General features: G+C 37.7%; 1 protein-coding gene across 2 annotated transcripts in view; it reads left to right on the top strand.

Moving 5' to 3' along the window:
- The window catches only part of NEBL (nebulette), a 338669-nt gene that overhangs the window by 244993 nt on the left and 68086 nt on the right, over positions 1-25590 (top strand). Inside the window, exons 5-7 of one of the 2 annotated variants that reach the window (XM_027121789.1) lie at positions 4491-4601; positions 15744-15845; positions 17003-17104. The exons of the other annotated variant lie outside the window; for it this stretch is intronic. Coding sequence (XP_026977590.1) covers positions 4491-4601; positions 15744-15845; positions 17003-17104 — 315 coding nt within the window. The remainder of the gene's footprint in view (positions 1-4490; positions 4602-15743; positions 15846-17002; positions 17105-25590) is intronic. 2 annotated transcript variants of the gene reach the window in all.

Here is a 25590-nt window from a genome sequence, read left to right as displayed (position 1 = left end):
GAGGGTTGTCTTTTCATCTTGTCTGTGGTTTCCTTTGCTGTGCAAAAGCTTTGAAGTTTCATTAGGTCCCATTTGTTTATTTTTTGTTTTTATTTCCATGACTCTAGGAGGTGGATCAAAAAAGATCTTGCTGTGATTTATGTCAAAGAGTGTTCTTCCTATGTTTTCCTCCAAGAGTTTTATAGTGTCCAGTCTTACATTTAGGTCTCTAATCCATTTCGAATTTATTTTTGTGTTTGGTGTTAGGGAGTGTTCTAATTTCATTCTTTTACGTGTAGCTGTCCACTTTTCCCAGCACCACTTATTGAAGAGACTGTCTGTTCTCCATTGTATATCCTTGCCTCCTTTGTCATAGATTAGTTGACCATAGGTGCGTGGGTTTATCTCTGGGCTTTGTATCTTGTTCCATTGATCTTTGTTTCTGTTTTTGTGCCAGTACCATATTGTCTTGATTACTGTAGCTTTGTAGTGTAGTCTGAAGTCAGGGAGTCTGATTCCTCCAGCTCCGTTTTTTTTTCCCTCAAGACTGCTTTGGCTATTCGGGGTCTTTTGTGTCTCCATACAAATTTTAAGATGATTTGTTCTAGTTCTGTAAAAAATGCCATTGGTAATTTGATAGGGATTGCATTGAATCTGTAGATTGCTTTGGGTAGTATAGTCATTTTCACAGTATTGATTCTTCCAATCCAAGAACATGGTATATCTCTCCATCTGTTGGTATCATCTTTAATTTCTTTCATCAGTGTCTTATAGTTTTCTGCATACAGGTCTTTTTTCTCCCTAGGTAGGTTTATTCCTAGGTGTTTTATTCTTTTTGTTGCAATGGTAAATGGGAGTGTTTCTTTAATTTCTCTTTCAGATTTTTCATCATTAGTGTATAGGAATGAAGGAGATTTCTGTGAATTAATTTTGTATCCTGCAACTTTACCAAATTCATTGATTAGCTCTAGTAGTTTTCTGGTGGCATTTTTAGGATTCTCTATGTATAGTATCATGTCATCTGCAAACAGTGACAGTTTTACTTCTTCTTTTCCAGTTTGGATTCTTTTCATTTCTTTTTCTTCTCTGATTGCCCTGGCTAGGACTTCCAAAACTATGTTGAATAATAGTGGTGAGAGTGGGCATCCTTGTCTTGTTCCTGATCTTAGAGGAAATGCTTTCAGTTTTTCACCATTGAGAATGATGTTTACTGTGGGTTTGTCGTATATGGCCTTTATTATGTTGAGGTAGGTTCCCTCTATGCCCACTTTCTGGAGAGTTTTTATCATAAATGGGTGTTGAATTTTGTCAAAAGCTTTCTCTGCATCTATTGAGATGATCATATGGTTTTTATTCTTCAATTTGTCAATATGGTGTATGACATTGATTGATTTGCGTATATTGAAGAATCCTTGCATCCCTGGGGTAAGTCCCACGTTATCATGTGTATGATCCTTTTAGTGTGCTGTTGGATTCTGTTTGCTACTATTTTGTTGAGGATTTTTGCATCTATATTCATCAGTGATATTAGTCTATAATTTTCTTTTTTTGTAGTATCTTTGTCTGGTTTTGGTATCAGGGTGATGGTGGCCTCATAGAATGAGTTTGGGAGTATTCCTTCCTCTGCAATTTTTTGGAAGAGTTTGAGAAGGATGGGTGTTAGCTCTTCTCTAAATGTTTGATAGAATTCACCTGTAAAGCCATCTGGTCCTGGACTTTCGTTTGTTGGAAGATTTTTCATCACAGTTTCAATTTCATTACTTATGATTGGTCTGTTCATATTTTCTGTTTCTTCCTGGTTCAGTCTTGGAAGGTTGTACCTTTCTAAGAATTTGTCCATTTCTTCCAGGTTGTCCATTTTATTGCCATAGAGTTGCTTGTAGTAGTCTCTTAGGATGCTTTGTATTTCTGCGGTGTCTGTTGTAACTTCTCCTTTTTCATTTCTAATTTTATTGATTTGAGTCCTCTCTCTCTTTTTCTTGATGAGTCTGGCTAATGGTTTATCAATTTTGTTTATCTTCTCAAAGAACCAGCTTTTAGTTTTATTGATCTTTGCTATTGTTTTCTTTATTTCTATTTCATTTATTTCTGCTCTGATCTTTATGATTTCTTTCCTTCTGCTAACTTTGGGTTTTGTTTGTTCTTCTTTCTCTCGTTCCTTTAGGTGTAAGGTTAGATTGTTTATTTGAGATGTTTCTTGTTTCTTGAGGTAGGCTTGTATAGCTATAAACTTCCCTCTTAGAACTGCTTTTACTGCATCCCATAGGTTTTGGATCATCGTGTTTTCGTTGTCATTTGTCTCTAGGTATTTTTTGATTTCCTCTTTGATTTCTTCCGTGATCTCTTGGTTATTTAGTAATGTATTGTTTAGCCTCCATGTGTTTGTGTTTTTTCCGTTTTTTTCCCTGTAATTCATTTCTAATCGCATAGCATTGTGGTCAGAAAAGATGCTTGATATGATTTCAATTTTCTTAAATTTACTGAGGCTGGATTTGTGACCCAAGACGTGATCTATCCTGGAGAATGTTCCATGCGCACTTGAGAAGACAGTGTAATCTGCAGTTTTTGGATGGAATGTCCTATAAATATCAATTAAATCTATCTGGTCTATTGTATCATTTAAAGCTTCTGTTTCCTTATTTATTTTCATTTTGGATGATCTGTCCATTGGTGTAAGTGAGGTGTTAAAGTCCCCCACTATTATTGTGTTACTGTCGATTTCCTCTTTTATAGCTGTTAGCAGTTGCCTTATGTATTGAGGTGATCCTATGTTTGGTGCATATATATTTATAATTGTTATATCTTATTCTTGGTTTGATCCCTTGATCATTATGTAGTGTCCTTCCTTGTCTCTTGTAACATTCTTTATTTTAAAGTCCATTTTATCTGATATGAGTATAGCTACTCCAGCTTTCTTTTGATTTCCATTTGCATGGAATATCTTTTTCCATTGCCTCACTTTCAGTCTGTATGTGTCCCTAGGTCTGAAGTGGGTCTCTTGTAGACAGCATATATATGGGTCTTGTTTTTGTATCCATTCAGCAAGCTTGTGTCTTTTGGTTGGAGCATTTAGTCCATTCACGTTTAAGGTAATTATGGATATATATGTTCCTATGACCATTTTCTTAATTGTTTTGGGTTTGTTTTTGTAGGTCCTTTTCTTCCCTTGTGTTTCCCACTTAGAGAACTTTCTTTAGCCTTTGTTGTAGAGCTGGTTTGGTGGTGCTGAATTGTCTTAGCTTTTGCTTGTCTGTAAAGCTTTTGATTTCTCCATCGAATCTGAATGTGATCCTTGCCGGATAGAGTAATCTTGGTTGTAGTTTCTTCCCCTTCATCACTCTAAGTATATCACGCCACTCCCTTCTGGCTTGTAGAGTTTCTGCTGAGAAATCAGCTGTTAACCTGATGGGAGTTCCCTTGTATGTTATTTGTCATTTTTCCCTTTCAATAATTTTTCTTTGTCTTTAATTTTTGCCAATTTGATTACTATGTGTCTCGGCGTGTTTCTCCTTGGGTTTATCCTGTATGGGACTTGCTGCGCTTCCTGGACTTGGGTGGCTATTTCCTTTCCCATGTTAGGGAAGTTTTCGACTATAATCTCTTCAGATATTTTCTGGGGTCCTATTTCTTCACTCACTGAGCAAATATTTATTGCAGTTTATGTCAGGCACTCTTCTGGGTTCTGAGCAGGTATTGAACTAGACAGTTATATTCTAGTATGAGAAGACAGAAAATAAGTAATTTTACAAAAATTAAACTGAGTAATTTAAACTTGTGAAGGGAATAAATAGGATAATATGGCATTAGACTGAGAGTAAGGGGATAATTTGCTGTCTTATGGATCTTCTTCAGTTTCTAACTCTGTTGAGGTTGGTTAGTTCTACTTCTGAAGTACTTCTGATTATTCTCATGTCTTCTCTCCAACCCTGTGTGGGACAGATTTAATATGGTGGTGATGGGTGGCATCGCTATGATGCCTATTTCCCTAACAGAGAACAAGGCTTGACATATGTGAAAATTTTGTTATATTTTCTCCCAAAGTTTAGGGCTTTTAATAAGGTTTATATTCTATTATAGCTGTGCCTCCATAAAAGCATAACGATCAATTAAAAAATGAACAATTCACTTTTAAATATCCAGTCACTTACCCAGTTTTGTCATTTGCTTTCCCAAGCTTCAAACCTTGAACATTTATGACCCTAAAACCTCTTGGATGTGGAAGATTTCCCAAAACCGTAGCTGAGATTGAAGCTACATGAATGCGAGTGGGGATTTCAGTGTGTGGACAAAGACGTTTGAAATAAATGACAAAGAGTTAGAATTAGGAGTCTAAACAGAAGCACAAAGATTAAAGTATTATGTATATTATTTTGTTATAGAAGCTTAGGCAAATTTGACCATTAATGGTGGTATTCAACTATATGAAATCCTAACAGAACACTGAAATTTAAAAGGTAAGAAATTTCATACACCTGTAAATGAAAGTAACAATTATTTGTGTTTTTCTTAAGATTGCTTACAAGCAGAAGCACGATGCTGCCAAAGGATTCTCAGATTATGCCCACATGAAGGAACCGCCTGAGATCAAACATGCCATGGAGGTGAATAAGCACCAGAGTCACGTAAGCAAGCCATTCCTCATGATTTTCTGGAAAATTGTAGTTAACTGACATCAGGGCTGATGGGTATCTTGTTGAAGTTTAAATGTTACAACATTCCTGTTCAAAAAAGAACTTCAAAATTTCTTTTATTTTTATGTCCCAGTGTTCAGTCAGAAGCACATCTGAATTATTCTGTCAATTGTTATTAGAACCTTGTAGAGTGCCTTCAAAATGTCAGGCACTTGGGAAATTGGGTTTTTAACAGCAATTCCTAGAACTTCTGTGACTTGATGGCGTTACTGCCATGGTTTACAGTGCAGAATTGCAGAAGAACTGGGATGCTAGTGAGATTGTACCCCACTGGGGTTTCTTTTGGAATTCATGTGAGGGGCAGATTGTCACACTTAAGACCCAAGAGGAGTAGGAAAGCAATAGATGTGTAACGGCCGGCTTAGAAGCAGAAGCCGAGAGAGAGGAAACAAGCCCATAGAAAACACATTTATTCTTTGGCTATAAGGTAACAAGTACATCAAAACCTTCATGTGTTTGCTCAATTACCACTACTATCTTGGGGGCCTAGAAGAATATTTCTTCCTGAAATTTCAGTGGAAGCTTATTTGTCTCCTTATCATGAATTCTTTGCTTTCTAGAAGGAATGTAGGAACTGTTTGTCAGGTTCTTTATGGGTTAGAATCAGTTAAGATAAAGTGTTTGCCTTCGTTGGGTTAAAAAGCTCCCTTTCTTTGAAAAGTACCTGAAACATCTCTGTCATCTCACACGGGCTCTGCCCCACCACTTAGTTCTCTTACTGAATGGTGCTTTGCTGCCTCAGGGCCTCCAGAGCCCCAGCTGTGCAGTGTCTCTTTGTAGGATGGCAACAGTTATCTGATATTAAATTGCAATAGGTCAATGTTTGAGTAAAAGCTGAGTGAGCTTTTTACATTTTAATCCAAATGTATAAACACATGCCGATACCAAAAGTGCTTTTCTAAAATGGGTTAAGATTGATAAGAGATGAAGAAGCTACATGGCTGTAATTACCAGCAAGGCCATTTCACCAGGAGGCTTTATGAGAACTTGACTATCGTAATCATAATAACTACCACTTAGCGAGCACTGCCGCGCACAAGAGACGGTGCCGAGACTTTGATCATTTCCAGTTCTTGCAAAATCCGTGTACTGATTCCCATTTTGCAGATGAAGAAAATGAGACTAAAGAATCAAACTCCCTAGTCCACTCTTTCCATTACACCCTGCTGCCTCCCTCTTGAAGGTCACTGGTTATTGGTCAAGATTTTAAATGAAAATTTTAAAATGTAGGGCAAAATAGGTTATCATTAGAATTCAGATCAGTGGATCCAGTGCATCTGCAAGAAAGAAAAACTGGACCCTGAGCTTCCACTGTTTGAAGCGGAAGAAACTTTGAACTCCCACAGATGGCGTGGCTTCGAAGGTGGTCTGGTGGTCTGGGGAGATGGCTGGCATTACACAGCTCCTGGGGAGACCCTTTCTAACTCTAAAATTCAATGAAATTCAAATACGGAAGTTCCTTATCATAGACCTGAGGTTATTATTTTAACTCTGCCTTTTCTTTTAAAAAGTCTTTGATTGAGGGATTGAGGGAATAGGGTATAAAGCCCTTTTCTCCTCCATTCAATACTGTGTACTTATGGGAGAAGGATGTATTTACTTACAGTCCTGTGTCTGCTTGGCTCAACCTTTACATGCAAAGTTTGTACATATAATAGGATTTAGAAAGTGTTTAAGACTATTTACTCAGATTTAAGGGGAGAATGATATTTGTATTCTACCTGTGAAGTAGTTGATATTCCCCTAGAGTCAAGTCACTTAGAATAATACATCTGTTGTCCCAAAGATATGAAATTTAAACGTGGGTCTGGAAACCTCAGGAAAGCAAGTACGTCTCTTGGTTCCGTAGGTGAGGCTGCAGCATCTCCGTGAAAGACCGTGTCTCCCAGAAGACTTCAGTAAAATGAAATTCATTTGCAGAGAATTTAACTAATAGGGTTACCTTTTCATCATGCGGAATGTCACTTTGCACTGTGCCTATTAATGACTTAATTTAATTTAAAATAAAAGACGTTGTCACATGTACATCTGATTTACCTAGAAACAGTGCATGTCAGCATCTTTGCTTATCTTTTTATGTTTCCACCAAAATCGAGTCAGCTTTCTGATATCTGTTAGAGAACCAAGAAACTGGGATGATTACAGTTAATAGCTTTTAATTTCTACCTCCTTTTTGGTCAAACTTTTCAATGGGCCAAATGGAGTCAATCATCAGTGGGCCAAATGGAATCATTTTTCTTTCAGAACCTTACTGTCCCTTATGCCTTTGGAGATGTGAATAAGCAGGGTGGGGGAGAGGATTCTTTGACTGGCCAACTGAATTTCCACCTCTGAATAACTGAGAGTTCCAAGGGGAAGAGTATTCTGGGGGCAGTAGTCTCTTCTTTCACCCCAAATTCAATGATCATGGAACAGGAAAAAATTATTTCTCATAATATCCTCCACTGTCACATATGATAGAAAAGGAGTTGGGAGTCGGGCCAGGGTTAAAATGCTTCCTCTGCCACATGTTGCCTGGATGACCTTGGACACGTTACAAATGTCTCCAAATCTGTTTTTGTTTTTTTTTTTCATCTGTAAAGTTGGGGCAATGATACCCATCTCACAGGGCTCTTGCAAGTGATAGATGAGATATGATATGTAAAGGGCTCTGTAGAAGAGCCAGTCCATAAAATATTAGTTCTGTTTGGTCCTCCTTCAGTTTTAAAGGGTGATTTAAGAGTTTAGGGTGATACATATAGATGATTCACTTTGTTGTACAGCAGAAACTAACACAACATTGTAAAGCAATTATACTCCAATAAAGATACTAAAAAAAAAAGTTTAGGGTGATATCATAGTTAATTCAAAACAATGAAACTAGATGAGATTTCTAAAAAGGCCAAATCAATATGAAATTTATATTAAGAAGCATTTAGGTTAGAAGGGCATATTCAGAAGGTTCCTGAACCCAGTTAACTACCTATCTTGTTGATACTGCAGTCAAAAAATGATTTAAAAGAGCCAATCTAAATTTTTTTTATCTTCAGGGATGTACCCCTGCCAAATTTTTTCTAATGTAATTAGAGGAACTGGAGATATTCTATCCTGTTACTTTCCCCTAAAGATGGGCTTGAAATGAAAACCCCAGTAACATTAATAGTTTTCATGAATCTTATCAGAGACATGAAGTCCAGTACTCCTAAAGTAAGTCAAACAAATTTTAAACTGTCATTTTAAGTTTTATAAATAATGTGGTCTGTATAGACTTGTGATGAAATTAGAGTGGTAAACTTTCCCAAAATGCCATATTGGTAATCAGTTCAATGTGTATTAGAAAGAAGTATCCAGCAGGGGAAACCAGAGACATAATGTTCTTTTCAAGAATGATATATGTACTTTCTTAACATTAATAAAAAGTTTTCTCTTAGAGGAAAACATAGGCAGAACACTCTTTGACATAAATCACAGCAAGATCTTTTTTGACCCAGCTCCTAGAGTAATGGAAATAAAATAAAAAATAAACAAATGGGACCTAATGAAACTTAAAAGCTTTTGCATAGCAAAGGAAACCATAAACGACGAAAAGACAACCTTCAAATGGGAGAAAATATTTGCAAACGAAGCAGCTGACGAAGGATTAATCTCCAAAATATACAAGCAGCTCATGCAGCTCAATATCAGAAAAAACAAACAGCCCAATCCAGAAATGGGCAGAAGACCTAAATAGACATTTCTCCAAAGAAGACATGCAGATTGCCAACAAACACATGAAAGAATGCTCAACATCACTAATCATTAGAGAAATGCAAATCAAAACCACAAAGAGGTATCACCTCACCTCGGTCAGAATGACCATCATCAAAAAATCTACAAACAGGGCTTCCCTGGTGGCGCAGTGGTTGAGACTCCGCCTGCCAATGCAGGGGACGCGGGTTCGTGCCCCGGTCCGGGAAGATCCCACATGCCGCGGAGCGGCTGCGCCTGTGAGCCATGGCCGCTGAGCCTGCGCGTCCGGAGCCTGTGCTCCGCGATGGGAGAGGCCACAGCGGTGAGAGGCCCGCGTACCGCAAAAAAAAAAAAAAAAAATCTACAAACAATAAATGCTGGAGAGGGTGTGGAGAAAAGGGAACCCTCTTGCACTGTTGGTGGGAATGTAAATTGATACAGCCACTATGGAGAACAGTATGGAGGTTCCTTAAAAAACTACAAATAGAACTACCATATGACCCAGCAATCCCACTACTGGGCATATACCCTGAGAAAACCATAATTCAAAAAGATACATGTACCACAAAGTTCACTGCAGCACTATTTACAATAGCCAGGACATGAAAGCAACCTAAATGTCCATCGACAGACAAGTGGGTAAAGAAGATGTGGCACATATATGCAATGGAATATTACTCTGCCATAAAAAGGAACGAAACTGAGTTATTTGTAATGAGGTGGATGGACCTAGAGTCTGTTATACAGAGTGAAGTAACTCAGAAAGAGAAAAACAAATACCGTATGCTAACACACATATATGGAATCTAGAAAAATGGTACTGATGAGCCTAGTAGCAGGGCAGGAATAAAGACGCAGATGTAGGGAATGGCCTTGAGGACACGGGGTGAAGGGTAAGCTGGGACGAAGTGAGAGAGTAGCATTGACATATATACACTACCAAACGTAAAATAGATAGCTAGTGGGAAGCTGCTGCATAGCACAGGGAGCTCAGCTCAGTGCTTTGTGACCACCTAGAGGGGTGGGTTAGGGAGGGTGGGAGGGAGGCTCAAGAGGGAGGAGATATGGGGATATATATATACTTATAGCTGATTCACTTTGTTGTGCAACAGAAACTAACACAACATTGTAAAGCAATTATACTCCAGTAAATATAAAAAAAAAACCTAATAAGCAGACAATTTCTATTCCATCAGACAGAGAGAAATCTTAAGGATAAATCAGTTAAATGATACTGGAAAAAACATTTGTGACTCTGTGATTCCGTGATGTGACTTAAAATAACAGCGCTTTTAGAATTTAGTATTAAAATAGGTATATTAGTATTTTGTTCATCTCTAAGGCAGAATAGTTAGTAATACCTATCCTGCTTTCTTCACAAGATTGTGGTGGTGATAAAATTAAATCATGTATAAGAAAACTTTTGTCAACTCTAAAATTCTTTTACAAACAATGATAATACTGCTAATAATGATAAACTGTTAGATATAGCTCTATATTTTACTCCACTGTTCAGAAAATTGAAAAACAGTTTTGTTTTCTGATGAATATCAGATCCTGCATTTACTTTTATTTCAAAGGTTTATATTTTCCTTTACAAATAATATTTATGATTTAATGATTTAGTTGTTTTTTACATGCAGCAAACCCAAACAGAAATAAGTCTTATTAAGATAGAATTTCCAGTCCATGTGACTACTTGATGACACTTGGAGGGCTTCTCTAATGTAAGAGTTTATGACAAAAGAATTTCTTGAGGCTGACTGAACTGATGTTTTGAGATTATGACTGAATACAGTTTACACTACTTACTTCTGTCCTACATACCTATCCTGTCTAGTTTCTTCTCACCAAGAATCATTTTAACCTTCACCAGAGTAGCAAAGGGAATGAATGAGTTCGGGGCCAGTTGGATTTGATTTCTTTTAGTCTGTCTGCTCACAATGCCCTTAGCCTCACAGGTGTGTCTGTCTGTGGCTTCCATCCTGCCTGCCATCCCTCAGCTCTCAATCTTTGCATCTCCAAGTGCTTGAATTTCACTGTATGGACCATCATGGTGGAGGTTTTGCTTTTCTCTAGTTTATTAACTCACCTATTGAAGAATCTCAAATCACTGTTGTCTAAACATGAAGAGCTTTGCTGCAGAGTCACTGGGAATCCTTTGCTCAATGTGTCTGGCTGTATGTGAAGAATAAACGCAGCCATTTCACTTCCATTTTCAATATCTAATTGAAAGTTCCTCTTATTGGCCAAGTCCAACCGAGAACGATACAAGGAAGGGGATTCTGGATAACTAGTTCTAGCCTTGGGAGGGAGTGTTGATGGAGCCCAGTTGAGTACAGACAATCGAGCACAGCAAGGGAGGGGTAAGGATTTAAGAAATTAATGTGTTTAAAGTGTTTAGAACAGTGCCTGGCACGTGGGACACTCGGCGTGACTGTAGGATACATGCAAAAGATGTGGCCTTATGAAACAGGAGTAGAAAGATTATAAGGGGAGAATAAGCTGAGATTAAAAGACAATGAAATGAGGTGAAAATACAACCTGAGGGAGAAAGTGAACATGGTGAGATAAGGAAGAAATTCAATGACAGATTTTGATAGAATTAAAATCTTTTTTTTTGCATCTTTATTGGAGTATAATTGCTTTACAGTGGTGTGTTAGTTTCTGCTTAATAACAAAGTGAATCAGTTATACATATACATATGTTCCCATATCTCTTCCCTCTTGCGTGTCCCTCCCTCCCACGATAGAATTAAAATCTTTAAAAAAAAGTTTAACTATAGTTGATTTGCAATATTGTGTTAGTTTCAGGTGATAAAATTAAAATCTTTATTGGAGGCAAAAAAGAACAGATTTGACACTGCAGAAAAACATACGAAATGGAGGCTGCATTTGGAGTTTCTAGGTTCAGTAACAGAAATCCATCTCATGTTAGCTCAAGTGAAAAACGGGAATTTATTGGTTTCGGTAACTGGGAAATTCAAGCTACCTTCAGGCATAACTGGCTCCAAAGGCCCCACAGTGTCACGAGGACCCTCCTTCTCTTCCCATCTATTGGCTCTGCTTGCTTCTGTATGACTTCACTTGCAGACAGACTCTGTCTAGGTGGTCTCAAGGCTGGTGTTTCCAAAATTAAATCATCCTCACAGCAACTGATCCCAGAGGAAAGGACAGCAGTTCTTTTTTCCCCCAGCCTCAGATCCATCAGTGACCCTGGCCTTGCTTGGTTATGTGTCTGCCCTCGATTTAATCATGGTTTCCCAAGGGTTGGGGTATCTGATTGGACAACCTGTCACATGGCCACTCCTGTCACTAGGCAGGAAGGCTGCTTTTGATGGCCCCGCTAGATCCCGTGGAGTGAGGGAGAGGCAGTTTCCAAATAAATAATGCTGCTAGGCAGATTTTTAAAAAATTAACACGTGTCCACTACAAAGGAATAATTTAGGAAAATGATCCAGATATGTGGAAAAGGGCAAGTAAGTAAATTCAGTGGGGAAAAAAAAGGCGGAAGGAAGAGATCAAGCATGTACAGTAATAATTCTAGGTGCTCCTGAGGAAGAAACCATAACTAGTCTTTGTGAAAATATTGTATACTACTAAAAAGATAAAGCAGTTTATCTTGAGTGCAAGGGAAATGTATAAAAATGATAATGATTGTATTTTCCTGTATAGGACCTATAGTAGATAAGGATGAAACTTCACTGAAAGCTAAAATAAAAGATTTAAAGAAATGTAGAAATATACCTTCTCCTGTGAACAGACTGAAATCTTGTTGAGATATCATTTTTCCCTACGTTGTTTGGTAGGTTTAGTGCAATGCCCATTAAAATTCCATTTGTTTCCTATGTGGAACTTACTAGGATTATTCTAATGTTCATTAGTGAGAATAACTAGTTTAAAATTAAGAAAAAGTTTGAAATAGAAGAGTCATAAAGGGAACTTGGTTTAATGGATATAAATCATTATAGTCATACATTTAAGAAATGTGTGAATGAGACAGTGAATGTTAAGTCCTTAATATGGTAGCTGGTACATAATAAATGGCCTAAAATGACAATTATTATTACTGTTATTACTATTATTTCTCCTCTTTCTTCCCTCCCCCTTTCACTTCTCCTCCCTCCGCCTTCTTTTTCATTCTCTTACTCTGAGGACACGATAGGGAAGAGAACATTAAATAAAACGAGGCAAAATCAGTCATTGACCCTCAGGCCTGCACCTTTCCTGGGTTGATTTTCAGGAATTTTCAGAGATTTTCAGGAATCTCTGTCTTTCTTCTTATTCAAAACAGTTTTTTATAGAACACCATCTCGTCTTGAGAAGACTGCCTGGAGAATGGGGTCCCATCTGTCGTCGTTGTCTCAACACAGCGAGCATTTAGGGTTTGGATTATTCAGAAAAAAAAGAGTGTATGTGTGTTTGCCCTTCCTCTGACAAACCTCTCTTCCACTGTAACATTTTTATTCTTCCTCAGTTGTGACGGCCTGAGGAAGGGAGCAAACACATGTTGCAGACATTTGAGAAATGTCAGATGAGCTTCCCTTGGCCCTAAGTAACAGGTTAGGTGGAGGAAGATGCCTAATCTGCTCGGGTAACCTTGTTTCCGACGTTCAGACATCCTTGCAGCTAGCGAAAATCAGGAGCTTGCCGCTCTCCATGTCCCTCAGCGTAAGCCCCCGTTCCTGTGGGATGACCTCAAGCCTTGATATTCTGGGAGATCGGTAGAGACAGGCTCCTGGGCTTTTCTCCTGTGTGGCTCTGTGGTGTCCGCTTGTTTGAATGTGCAGCTCATGTCAATCTTAATATTTGTTTTGAGTCACATATGCTGGCCTCTAATTTGCAATTTACATGGATGATGGGGCCCTATTCATTGTCCCGCTCCCGCCGCCTTTGTGCTGTTCACCTCTCTTCACGCAGCCATTAGGCTGAACAGCATATAATTAGGTAACCCACGTAAAGCATAGATTTCTGAAAGGTTGCAGCTCTTTTCAAAAAGTAAGGGTTTACATTTTTACCCTCATTCTTTTCTAAACAAAAAGACATCCCCCCCTACGGCTTTCATCTGAATGTAGTAACTTAGAAACAGTTAGTCTTGTAGGTGGGTAATAATTTTGGTTTGTTTTCACCTGAGAGTCCGTTTTTGTTGACACAGTTTGTGTTTAACTTGGTGCAGGCTGAGGTTGATTGGCCATCGTTGGTAGATGAGTGTGTTGCTTTTTGAAACCAGCCAAAAGTGGCTTATTTTAAATCCCTGAAGATTTTAAACTCACCCAACAAAATAACTCAGTTTTCAGATTATTTTTGTTTCTTTTGCTACTGGTGTGCACAAAACCTACTTAAAATTGCTTAACGTAAAGCCTGTGAAAATGCAAGTAGTGAAGGAAACAGATGTTCTTGCCAAAATTACGCTAATTATATTTAAGCTGTGTTCACTTGTCAGACAGGTTCATGATTATAAACATAGTTTAAAAAGTAGTGGGTGGGGCTTCCCTGGTGGCGCAGTGGTTGAGAGTCCGCCTGCCGATGCAGGGGACATGGGTTCGTGCCCCGGTCCGGGAAGATCCCACATGCTGTGGAGCGGCTGGGCCCGTGAGCCATGGCCGCTGAGCCTGCGTGTCCAGAGCCTGTGCTCCACAACGGGAGAGGCCACAACAGTGAGAGGCCCGTGTACCACAAAAAAAAAAAAAAAAAAGTAGTGGGTGGTGAGGCCAATGCAAGCTCTTTTTTTAAAAAAAAAATTAATTAATTTATTTGGCTGCGTCAGGTCTTAGTTGTGGCACACGGGATCTAGGTTCCCTAACCAGGGATTGAACCCGGGCCCTCTGCATTGGGAGCGCGGAGCCTTAGCCACTGGACCACCAGGGAAGTCCCAGTGCAAGCTCTTAAATAGAAGTATATATACATATACTTCATTGAAATAAAATCATACAATGCATTAGGGATCCTATGAGAGTTTTAATGCATTATCGTTTCTTACACCTGATATTATTTTTGAAAGAAATAAAAATGTACCAATTTTTTTTAACGCTGCAAGGTTGAAAGGAAAATAACAAGATACATTGATATTTTCCAGAGCACTGATTCATAGTGGTCAACTGGGGAATTCATTAAAATGCAGATTCTTGGGCCCCATTTACCAAAATTCTGTTACAGAGGTTTGAGGATGGATCTCAGGAATCTAAAAATTTTAATAAGTACCCCAGATGATGCTATTGCAGAAAGCTTGCAGGCAACGTTAGAAATACTTGTTTTGTACAAATGCAATAATTGTGCATTTTGTATAGATGTTCAGTTGTACATTTCTGTGTTCTACCTTTTACATCTTGAAAAAGTGAAGATGGGTTTTAAAGGTGACTGTTACTACACGCTTTGCATTATACATTTAATAGAATCTAATGTAATGGACAAGTTGACTAGCCATCCACTGGTGAATTTGCCACATAGAACTCCATCTGGCAAATAGATAAATATTTCTTCAGCTCATGACCGATCTCAGGAAATAGAGAAGCAGGTAGGCAGTGAGATGTTTGCCCATCAGGGATTATATGAGTTGGCTTCTGGTCTCTCCTCTCATTTGTCAGTCAAGTTAATGTAAATGACCACTGTCATCTAAAGTATGTTTGGCAAAACTTATATATATTTTTCTCTTTAAATCTCTATTTTCCACACTTTGGTTTGATTGTATCTAATGTGTATTCAGAGGATGAATATTCCTTAATGTGGATCCTTTTATTGTTGGAGGATCAAGTCATTGCAGTGATATTTACTAGAATAAAACTATCAGTACCCATCACTAGGCCTCCCACATAAGGGGCATTTGAAGAGTCCAATCAGAAAAGGAAGATAAAGGTGTGGTTGGGAGGGTGAAAAAGCTGGAGAGTTGCAGAGTTTCACATACCCTCACCCCAGGAAATGATTTTCCATATTCGTGTGCTGGAGCTTATCCTGTATCCCCTAGGGGTCAAGACTGTGTGGTAGACAAGTTAACGCCCTTGGTGAGGATATTCTGTATGTGAATATGCACACATATACTTACACAGAATGACATGCTTATAAGGATGGTATATGTAAAATCTTATAAGATTGACTCTGTGCCAAGGTCTTGGGATTATATTTTTTATGTTGTATAAGTTCAGTTCATATGCAATAATGTTAGTGAGGCATTGGCATAGTAAAAAGAGAATATAGTTATCCAAATAAATGTGGCACATAAAAATTAAAAAAAAAAACAACTTAGGGTCAGTGGCTTTCTTAGAAGATTATGGCAAGGATAAACTGTGTTATGGACCTTAAGGCTAGCAGCTATATGAAACTACTCATTTCTGTTTTCTCTTTTTCAATCAAAACTGTCTCTTTGATCAGATTTTTTATAGGAAAGATGTGCAGGACACCCACGTGTATAGTGCGGAGCTTGACAGACCAGACATCAAGATGGCGACACAGATCTCCAAGATCATAAGCAATGTAATCTCTCTTTCTTATCTTGAGCAGAATTGATTTCTCATTTTTGCAGGAGACAAAGTGGCTTTGGTTGTTGGATGGTTAATTTAGTTAGTGAAATTAATCAATCTGAATTAATGGCATCTCAATTTTTTCATCTGAATTATCCATTTCACTATGTACATTATTTGGATATGTGCAGAAACTGATCAGACTTGACTTGACCATGGCTCTGTTGTCATGCTTTAAAAAAAAATAAGTACTATTCAGACATAAGATAACATTCAAATGTCTGAGCCTGAGAATCAAGTTTGTCATTCGTCTGGTCCCATAGTATCTCTCACCTTGTCCCAAAGAACTTCACTTGGCCTTGTTTCCATCTTGTTGCTGTTAATTGTGCAGGTTCTCTTTGGTCAGCATTTACCAATGCACATTTCCTGTACATCATGGCTGTTTTTTTCCTTTTTCTTTTTTTTTGCTGTACGCGAGCCTCTCACTGCTGTGGCCTCTCCCATTGCGGAGCACAGGCTCCGGACGCACAGGCTCAGCGGCCATGGCTCACGGGCCCAGCCGCTCCGCGGCATGTGGGATCTTCCCGGACCGGGGCACGAACCCGTGTCCCCTGCATCGGCAGGCGGACTCTCAACCACTGCCCCACCAGGGAAGCCCATCATGCTTGTTTTTATCTTCCCTAAGACATCCTTCTTGGTTAATACCGTTTTACTTAAACATACCTTACATACTGATTAAAAATGATTACTTAACTTGAACCAAATATTTGAGTAACATAGGCTATACTCACCTTAAAAAATCAATAATTATTTACTAAATTCAACTGCATGTTAACCAAACAGTGTTAGATCAGTTCCTAAGACTAAACAAAGCCGGAAGACATCTGTATGCAGGATGCAGGGTCTCAATTATCTAGAAATTTCTCCTGGATAAAATAAACACAATGATGGTGATGACTGGATTCATGGACTCAAACTTAGTAATTATTTTACTACAAAAAAGTTGTTCTTATAAAATCAGTTCCTTCTTAGCAGTCAGCATTTTAGTATTTGGTGAGTTGTAAGGATCATTTTTTATGGACTGAGGGTCAATTTTATTTTGCCTATTATCAATGTAATTTTTCATTGGAAAGTAGAAATATTCAACATTCTCTTATCTATTCATTTTAGGCTGAATACAAGAAAGGGCAAGGAGTAATGAATAAAGAGCCCGCTGTAATTGGAAGACCAGATTTTGAACATGCTGTGGAAGCTTCTAAACTTTCTAGTCAAGTAAGAGTCTAGTGATGATTCCACAATGATTTTAGTCAGAGATTTTGTTTCTAGCAGCACTGGAAGATATTTTACTCTAGGTAATGTCTTTAATTGCAAGAATACGTAAAGATAATGTTTCTGTAACCATGTCAGATAGGATTACAATAATTGTAAATTTCAGTAAGGGATAAAATAAGTCCAATTTTAAGCATAAAACTAAGTTTTCTTTTCTCCTGGCTCAAATTCTAACCTTTTTGTATGAGTTCAGCCATGTTGTCACATTTCCTAGGATTTCTAGAATTTAGCAAGAGTCATATCAATTAGATTAGAAGAAGAATTAAATTTCTATCTCTACACGCATACACAGAACTTTTAACTTAGTAAGAAAAATAGCAATTTTCTCAATTTTTAAATGTTTTAATCACAAAGTAAAAAAGAGGTAATGTGAATGAAGAGAACATTGAAATCATAAAAAGGATCTGGAAAAGTGTAAAGACATGCCATATCTTTGACTGAACGTCTCAATAGATAAAAATTTCAGTTTTCCCCAAATTAATATATAAATGTCATGCAATTTCAATTAGAATCCAACAGTTTTTTTGAAGTATGGGTAAATGATCTTAGAGTTTGAATGGAAAGGAAATGCCTGAGAATAGCCTTTAAAAGTATGAAAGTGAAGACCAGTGAAGGAGAACTTAAGTTGTGAGTTACCATAACATAGTATAAAACCACTGAAATTAAATCAATATGGGATTGATATAGTAAGAGATAAAATAATCAGTAGGATAGACTAGGGAATCCTGAAATAGGTTCCAATGTGTATAAGAATTTAATATATGATAAAAGTGTTGGTTCAAGTCAGTGGGAAAAAGTTGTATTAGTTAATAAACGGTGCTGACATAACTGGCCATCCATCTGGGTAAAAGTAAAATTGGACCTGAATCTTAAACCATCTACGAAATGAATTCCAGATGGATTAAAGATGTGAATGTAAACCAAAAAAATATTTTAAACCTTAAAAGAAAATCCAAGAGACTATATATACCACATAGGGATAACAGAGTTCTTAAAACTGGAGAACCAGAAGCTATAAAATAATAGTTAGACATGCTTGACTATATAAAAATTAACAACTCTTGTAATGGAAAAAGGTAACATTTGCAAAGTCAATGATAACAAACAGTAATTTTTATGCATGTGTAGTGTTTTCAACTTTGAAAATGTCCATTGCTCAACTTGCAAAAGTCTTAATTCGATTATACTTCAAAATGGAGAGATGTAAAAGAGGAAAGCTGTAAAATCTAACTGAAGATCATAAAATACTATCTGAAAAAATGAGAAGACCTACTATGTTCTTAGCTTTGGAGGGCCTGAGAAGGGCCGTGACTCCAAGCTCTTCTCAGCCCAAATAACACTCAATTGAAGAGCAGGGAATATTGGCACAGACCTGGCAACTCTTGCGGTATCGCTTTAGATTTTCTGACTTCTTACAATTTCAGCCTTTTCTGGGGGCAAAGAGTTCCTATCGGTTGTGTAGGAGAAGCGGCAGGTTCTATAAAAGCAGTACAATTTGGCTGAGTAATTAAGAAAATGGGCTGTGGACCTGGACCCTGAGTTCCTGGTCCTGCCGCCGGCTCACTGAGTGACTTTGGACAGATGGCTTAATTTCTCCATCTGCAGTTTCCTGGCCCGTAAAATGGCATGGCAGCAATACTGCTTCTTAGGGTTGTTGTGAGGATTAAATGAATTACTGAGAGCAGCTTAAAACACTGCCTGGCCCATAGAAACACTGCATCATTTCCCAGGAATAATTTTACTGTAGCTATTCAGAATAGTTTTCTACTCTGCATTTTTTACATGAATTCATGCACAAAATGAAGCAGAAATAGTTGACTGGTCCTTAGATTCTGGTCTTAAATTCATTCCTCCTTTACAATCTTATTTGAGAGTCCTTAGAAGAAAATTTTAGTATTTGAGTTTTTATTTTCACATTTCAAATGCAGTCACCAAAAATCCTACCATTTGATCCTACCTGGGTTCTTAGGCAGACTTAAAAAAAAAAAAAAATCTCAAATCATTTAATAACTGAATTATCAGATGCCTAAGCAGATTGTAATTTGCAAGTTACATTATATCTGTCATCTTTGTTTTTTTATGACATTTTTGCTGATCTCACAGTGTACAAACCCATTAGAAAAGGGAAAAACTGGGCAGATGAATATATAGGACTTCTGGAATGAACTTGGTATGTTCATTTGTATTTTCAGGTGCATTGATTAGAAATAAAGGCAGAAAGTGTAGTTTCTTATTTTTATTGACAACTTTGGAGATCATGTATTCTCTTGCTCCTAAGCTAATGAGATTGTGAATATAGGAGCCCACGAAGGCAAGTAGATACATAGAAGGGAAATAATTTAGGAATGCAGTAAGCTGGGAAGCTAGGGGCAGGATGCAAGATGCAGAACAGAAAGAGTAAGAGAGCACCCGGATTGTGAGAGGGAAGGCGATGACGGGGCAGTGCCCATGGTGTGGAGAGATAAGACACCCCAGATGAATAGACAGAAAGAGAAAGCGAGAGGGCACAATTCTCCCATTTTACCTGGAAATTGAGCTCTGTGGGATTGAACCCGGAAAAAGTAATGGAAACAAAACTCTTCCTATGTTAACTTGTACAATAGCTTTGCTCCCATAGTTGTAAAGTCTAGGAGGCACATAAAATTATGGTCAAGTAATTAAAAGAAAATCAGTGAAAAGTGAAAGTGAAATCTCATGTGCTAAGATAAAGAGATGGGTGTATTTATAAGTATCTCAGATATCAGGGCAGTAATTATTGAAGTCATCATCTTAAAAAAGTTCTTCTAAGAGTTGGTTATTTTGTTTTCATATTCACAGATCATCTTAATTTATGAATTCAAATTTGTCTATGTGATGAATGGAATTCCTTTAGTTTTATAATATCAAAGAAAATTTTGTATTTATAGTAATTAGTGTTTCTTCTAAAATTGCATTTGATGTATTGGTAAGAGAGGGTTTTAAACCTAAAACTACTAATCAGATTGATGTTAAAATTTAATAGTAAGTATTGTCCTTAACTTGTAAAGGGGTATTAACTGGTTTGGAGAATCTCCCGTTCTCCCTTCTGGGCAAGCACTCTCCCTTCCAACCTCCTTCCACCCAACTTTTGGCTTAAATGTCACGTCTTTGACTTGCTGATTTAAATTATATTGCTCTGTTCCCCTTTATTCTGTTTTTCTTTATAGTTCTTAACACAATGTATATTAGTCATATAAATGTATATGTGTGTGTTTTAAACATCTATTCACTACCACTCAGCAGGCTCTGTGGGGACAGGGTTTAATGGCGTTCATGGCACAGATTAGGCTTTCAAGCATTACATAGAGACTGATTAAACAAATTTCTCTAGATCATTCACATTTGGTTCAAAGTCAGTAAGGTATTATTTTATTATGAAAATGAGGGCAGAGTATATTTTGGGTAAAATTCAGACTTAAACACATGGATTTTATGATGAATTCTACATAAAAATCCGCTCTTACTCTCTTCCTCAACAGCTTTTAGTTCAGTTTCATCCAAAATTGGAGGGCATTGATGCCCATGGATGTGTGGCATTGTGTTGTTGTTTACTTTTCACTTTCCCTGATAATCAAGTGCACTTATCCAGTTTTCCACTTCTTTCCTGGCATGTGTTTCTATGACTATGATGAAAGGCTTTCGTTCAGGGTCTGCTTTTTGCCTGCTTTTCTGGCACTTTGTGAAACCGAGCCACAGGTGATGTCACCAAGCCCAGCACTCCTTGTGCTGAAAGCTTGAACTACGGAGATCGGAAGCCAGGCTTTGACTGTTGAAACACAGCCCTGTTCAGATGCGGTTATGAGGAACTAGCTTAAGTTCTGTCATTGCGGTTGAACAGTTCTAGTGTTTTTCTGTAGTGTGTACCTCTGAAAGTTCTGCTAAGTTTGTTAAAATTCTTGATAAAACTTTTAGGAATTTCAGCCCATATACCTAACCTATATTTTTTAAAAAGTTGGTAGTCGTTAACTTTTAGATATGATATTCATAATGTGAATAAAATCAGTCACAGGTATAACTTTTCATTTGTTTCCAGTGATTGATTTAGGTGTAAGGGGTAACACTGTGCCTTAAAACCATAGCAAAGTCACCCAACACCTATTTCCTCTTGTCTCAAATGGTCTTAAAACTGGAAGGAAGATACTTTGTTCCATGGTTGAGTCACCCATTATAATGAAAGGAAAGCATTACCCTGATCCCTTAGCAGAAGTGAGTGTGCGTGAGCAGGTGGACACTCAGACGTGTGAACTGTGGGTTGAAAGTAGGATAGAATGTTCGGTGTGTGTGTGAAGTTAGTGAGTGAACCAGTGAGTGAACCAAACTACTTGGCTATTTTCTTAGTTCATTTATGTGCAAACCTTACAGCAAGATAAGAAACAGTTGGTATCAGTGTCTGGTAAATATACTTTTTATGTAATTCAGTTATTTTACTTTCTGGTTAATTAATGAGGGAAATTCCTGCATTTTTGTTCTTTAGGTATCTTTTAAATCAGATCACATGGAGTTCTGAAGGTTAAAATAAGATAAATTTCACAACACTTCGCTTATTATTAAACTCATTAGAAGTACATGAATGACAGATATACTTTAAATAATTAATCTCATGCTACAGAAATAACCTGGAAAGGTTAGACAGCATTTTAAAATTCAAATTTTAGGGTGTGTAGCCCAATGCATAACGGTGGTAGAAATCTTTAAGAATAAAGTTCTCATAAAGATCTATTACAAGGCTATTGCAAAATTTGGAGACACCATGAAAGTTAACCTGGTCCTGCTTTTCAATGAAAGAATCCCTTCTCAGTGTAATCCATCCACTTATTCACTCAAACAAAACAGTTACTGAACCAGATATTACATGCCAGACACTATGCTTGGGGTTAGATTTTCAAGGGTGAACAGAACAGATATAGCCCATGCCTTCACCAAGCTCAGAGTCTAATGGGGAAGACCAACACCAGAGACAGTTTTGCAGGTAATTGCAGCAATGTGTGATGAGTGACCAGGTAAATTTGGGGTGCTTCAAAAATATATCAGCAGTAAATATTATAGTTTAGAGGGTCAGAGAGGGCTTTCAGAAAGAAGTTACATTTGGGCAGATGCAAGATGTGTAGAAATTTTTCAGGTGAACATTGGGAGGAGGTAGGAAGCAGTGATTTGAAGCAGGAAAGCAGAAGGGGAAAACAGAACTGGAAAGCTGTCCCACTGGTGGGCGGCTCAGCTGATAGAACATTTTCCTTATAACCAGCAGAAATCTCGTTGGCTACAACTCCTACCCATCAATACTAGTTTTACCTTTTGTACTAGAACAAATGCTATTTTTCTGTTTTTGCAAATGTTTGAAGACAGTTACCGCCTGATTCCCAAATCTCTTCAGTATAGAACTCTTCAGCATAATAAGTGATGTAGAGTATGCGTTAGATAAATAATTCTTGAATGAATGAGTGAAAGTCTGGCAGGAGCTATAAAGTATGATACACATGTAATATGTTATTTTTATATCTATTGTTTTTCATTTCCTTTTGCATTTTTTTCTTCCTAATAGGATGTTGTTCAAACCAATTTATCAGTGACTGTGGAGGGTGTGTGTTGGGGGAACAGACTTGGAAAATTAGAGGAGTATTTTATATAGTTCCAACACCTCCCTCAGGGTATGACTCATTCTGAGTCCTAATAGAGAGTTGATTGCTTATCATTTTCTCTTTAATTTATATGTTTCTTTAATAAACACATATTAAGTGCCAAATCCATTCAAAGCACTAGTGTGTCAGGCACTAGGGATACAAAAATGAATAAAAATCTATTTCTTGCTCACTGTCTAATGGGAGAGCAGACATACACAGATAATTCAAATATGTCCAAAACTCAGAAAATAGTCTAACCTTATGTTTCCAGGGAAAACTCACCTTTAATAATAGGTTAGTATTACTAAAAGTGTGTCTTGTAAAACGTCAGGTGAAAAAATGCAGGGTTCTGTTTGTATTGAAGTATTTAAATCTAATCAATTAATCCAGCTGAGCAGTGCTGGCTTCCATCAAGTTTTCTTTCAATTATTCATATTCTTTAACCTCAGACATCATAAGTGTCTTAGTTATGTATTAGCTAAATGGCAAAAATAGGTCATATCATCCTTGAGCACGGAGAGCCCATCAGACTGCCTTTGTACCCCCTGTAGTTCTCAGCACAGTTACACTAGGAGCAGACACAACACGGAGGGGGGTGTTACTTGGAAATTAATCTGACGCAGAGGGGAGAGCATACGGAAGGCCAGAGAGGGGCACATGCTGCATGTTCAAGGAACTTCAGAACACGAGGATGGCCAGAGGACAGAAATTAAAGAGGAGATTGGAGAGCTGGGAATGCCAGGTCCCACTGAACCTTGTAGCCATGTCTGGGATCCTGGTCTTCATGCTAAGCCCAGTAAGAAGTGAGTTTAAGCATGTATGTGACTTGATCAGGTTTGCTTTTGGAAGAGATTACTGACTCCAAGCCTGATGGAGTGTGTCAGGGTCATATTAGCATTCCCAACCTCAGGTAGGAACTCATCCTAACTCATAGTAGGAACCCAGTGCAGGCTCAATGTTTAATGAATAGAGGAAGGAAGGAATCATTACAGTGTAGATTGATTATTGTTTTTCAGAGATTATGCATTTACTTGGAAAGAGTAAATGCTGCCAGGTTATCTAACAGATGAGAATGTGTCAGGTTAATTTCCAAGTAACACTTCCTTCCATGTTGCCTCTGGGCTTAGTGTGATTGTGCTGGGAACCCCAGGGGTGGGTACAAAGACAGTATGGTGGGCTTTCTGTGCTCAAGTTTTGCCTTTTAGCTAATACATAACTAAGGTACTCATGGTGCCTGAGGTTGGGAACTGTGAATAACTGACAGGAAATGATGCAAGCCCGCGTTACATAGCAGAATCAGTTGATTAGATGGAAACAGCTATGGGCTGAGAGTGTTCACGGCCCTGTGGCATCAGGCAGCATGTTTTCCTCAGTAGGTGGAAAGTGTTGGTGAATCTGGCTGAATCAGGAGTGCCATTCTAGGGGAAGTCAGTTCAGAGAATCTACTATCGTCATTAAGTGAATACCTTTCAGGCACTAAAACCTAGAAGAGACAAAAACACAGCTAAGAATACTGTGAAAAATGCCACAGCAGAGGAGTGCTGAGGAGTGGCATTGTGTGTTTAGGGGAGGACCAGGTAGGGAGAATCTTGGCTTTGGTGCCAGCTACTGTGGAAAGTAGCAAAGGAGGTCTAAATTGATTCCATTGGTGATGTTGGCCCTGATTTCAAGATAAAATAATTTTCAAAAATCAAAGTTTTTCTTGTTTTAGGGAGGCCTTGCCTGTTAATTAGAACGAATGACATTTTGCTTGAATTTATAAGGTAAACTGAGTATCAGAAGTTATTATTAGCAAATGGAACTTCAACAGAAGATGTTCCCTGTGAACCATCTTGACATATTTTCCAAATGTGTTCCCACCAGGGTTTTCACAAGCTCCCACTCGTAGGTACGTGGCATGTGTCCCTGAGGGAGACCATCCCCCAATACACACTAGATTAAAAGAGGTAACATAAGCCATTCCCAAACTGCTTTTTTGTAAAGGTTTCTGCAAGGCAGAGCTTAGGATGTAGAATACAGGTGCATTCTGAATGTTGTAAGAAAACAAAATCGTGTAAGAATCGTTATATAATAAAAATTATTACAAGAAGACAAAAGAGCTTACTTTTGCTTTTAAGATTTGTGCATCCTTTCCTGCCTACAGAAATAAAAGCGGATGTGAAATGAGACTAGCTATTTTTGTTTTATTTTTGTAAAGAATTTGTATATATATTCTAATTAATTATCATAACATACATTCACATATTTCTCTATTCATGGAGAAAAATATAGTTCTACACGATAAGTTGATAATCCTTCTTTTGGTTGCCTTAAGACTACTTAAAAAAAAAAAATCCACAGTGAAGATTGGAGATGGTTCTGCCACTGAATACAATTGTGGAGTTAAAGCAGAGAAATGAAAAATGACATTAAATAGACCCAGGATGTTTCAGAAAATGTAATCCCTAACAATGAGGTTTTGGACAAATGGGAAATGATGAGAAACACCATGGTATGAGCTATGTCCTGCATTTGGAATAATTCTCTTAGGAAAATTAATATTCAAATTCTGAGATTTAGGACCCATTTTCTAAATGTGGTAGATGTTAAGACATTTGTGGTCTTGATTTCTAACTGATCATAAATGTTAGGAATGCAGAAGTGGAAACTGACATTTAAAAATCCCCAGATTTTAGTATATAATTCTTGTTAATAGGATTTGAGTTCATGCCTAATTGCATTTATGATCCATGTTCAAGTAGAGGTGTTTTTTAATTAAAAAAAACCCTTTATGCCTAATTAAGCTTTATACGG

This window comes from Aethalodelphis obliquidens, unplaced genomic scaffold (assembly GCF_003676395.1).
Source record: "Aethalodelphis obliquidens isolate GAN/ISIS:26980383/991018 unplaced genomic scaffold, ASM367639v1 scaffold23, whole genome shotgun sequence".
NCBI lineage: Eukaryota > Metazoa > Chordata > Mammalia > Artiodactyla > Delphinidae > Aethalodelphis > Aethalodelphis obliquidens.
The sequence above is the reverse complement of the archived record's forward strand: the minus strand, read 5'-3'. Positions and strand labels throughout refer to the sequence as shown.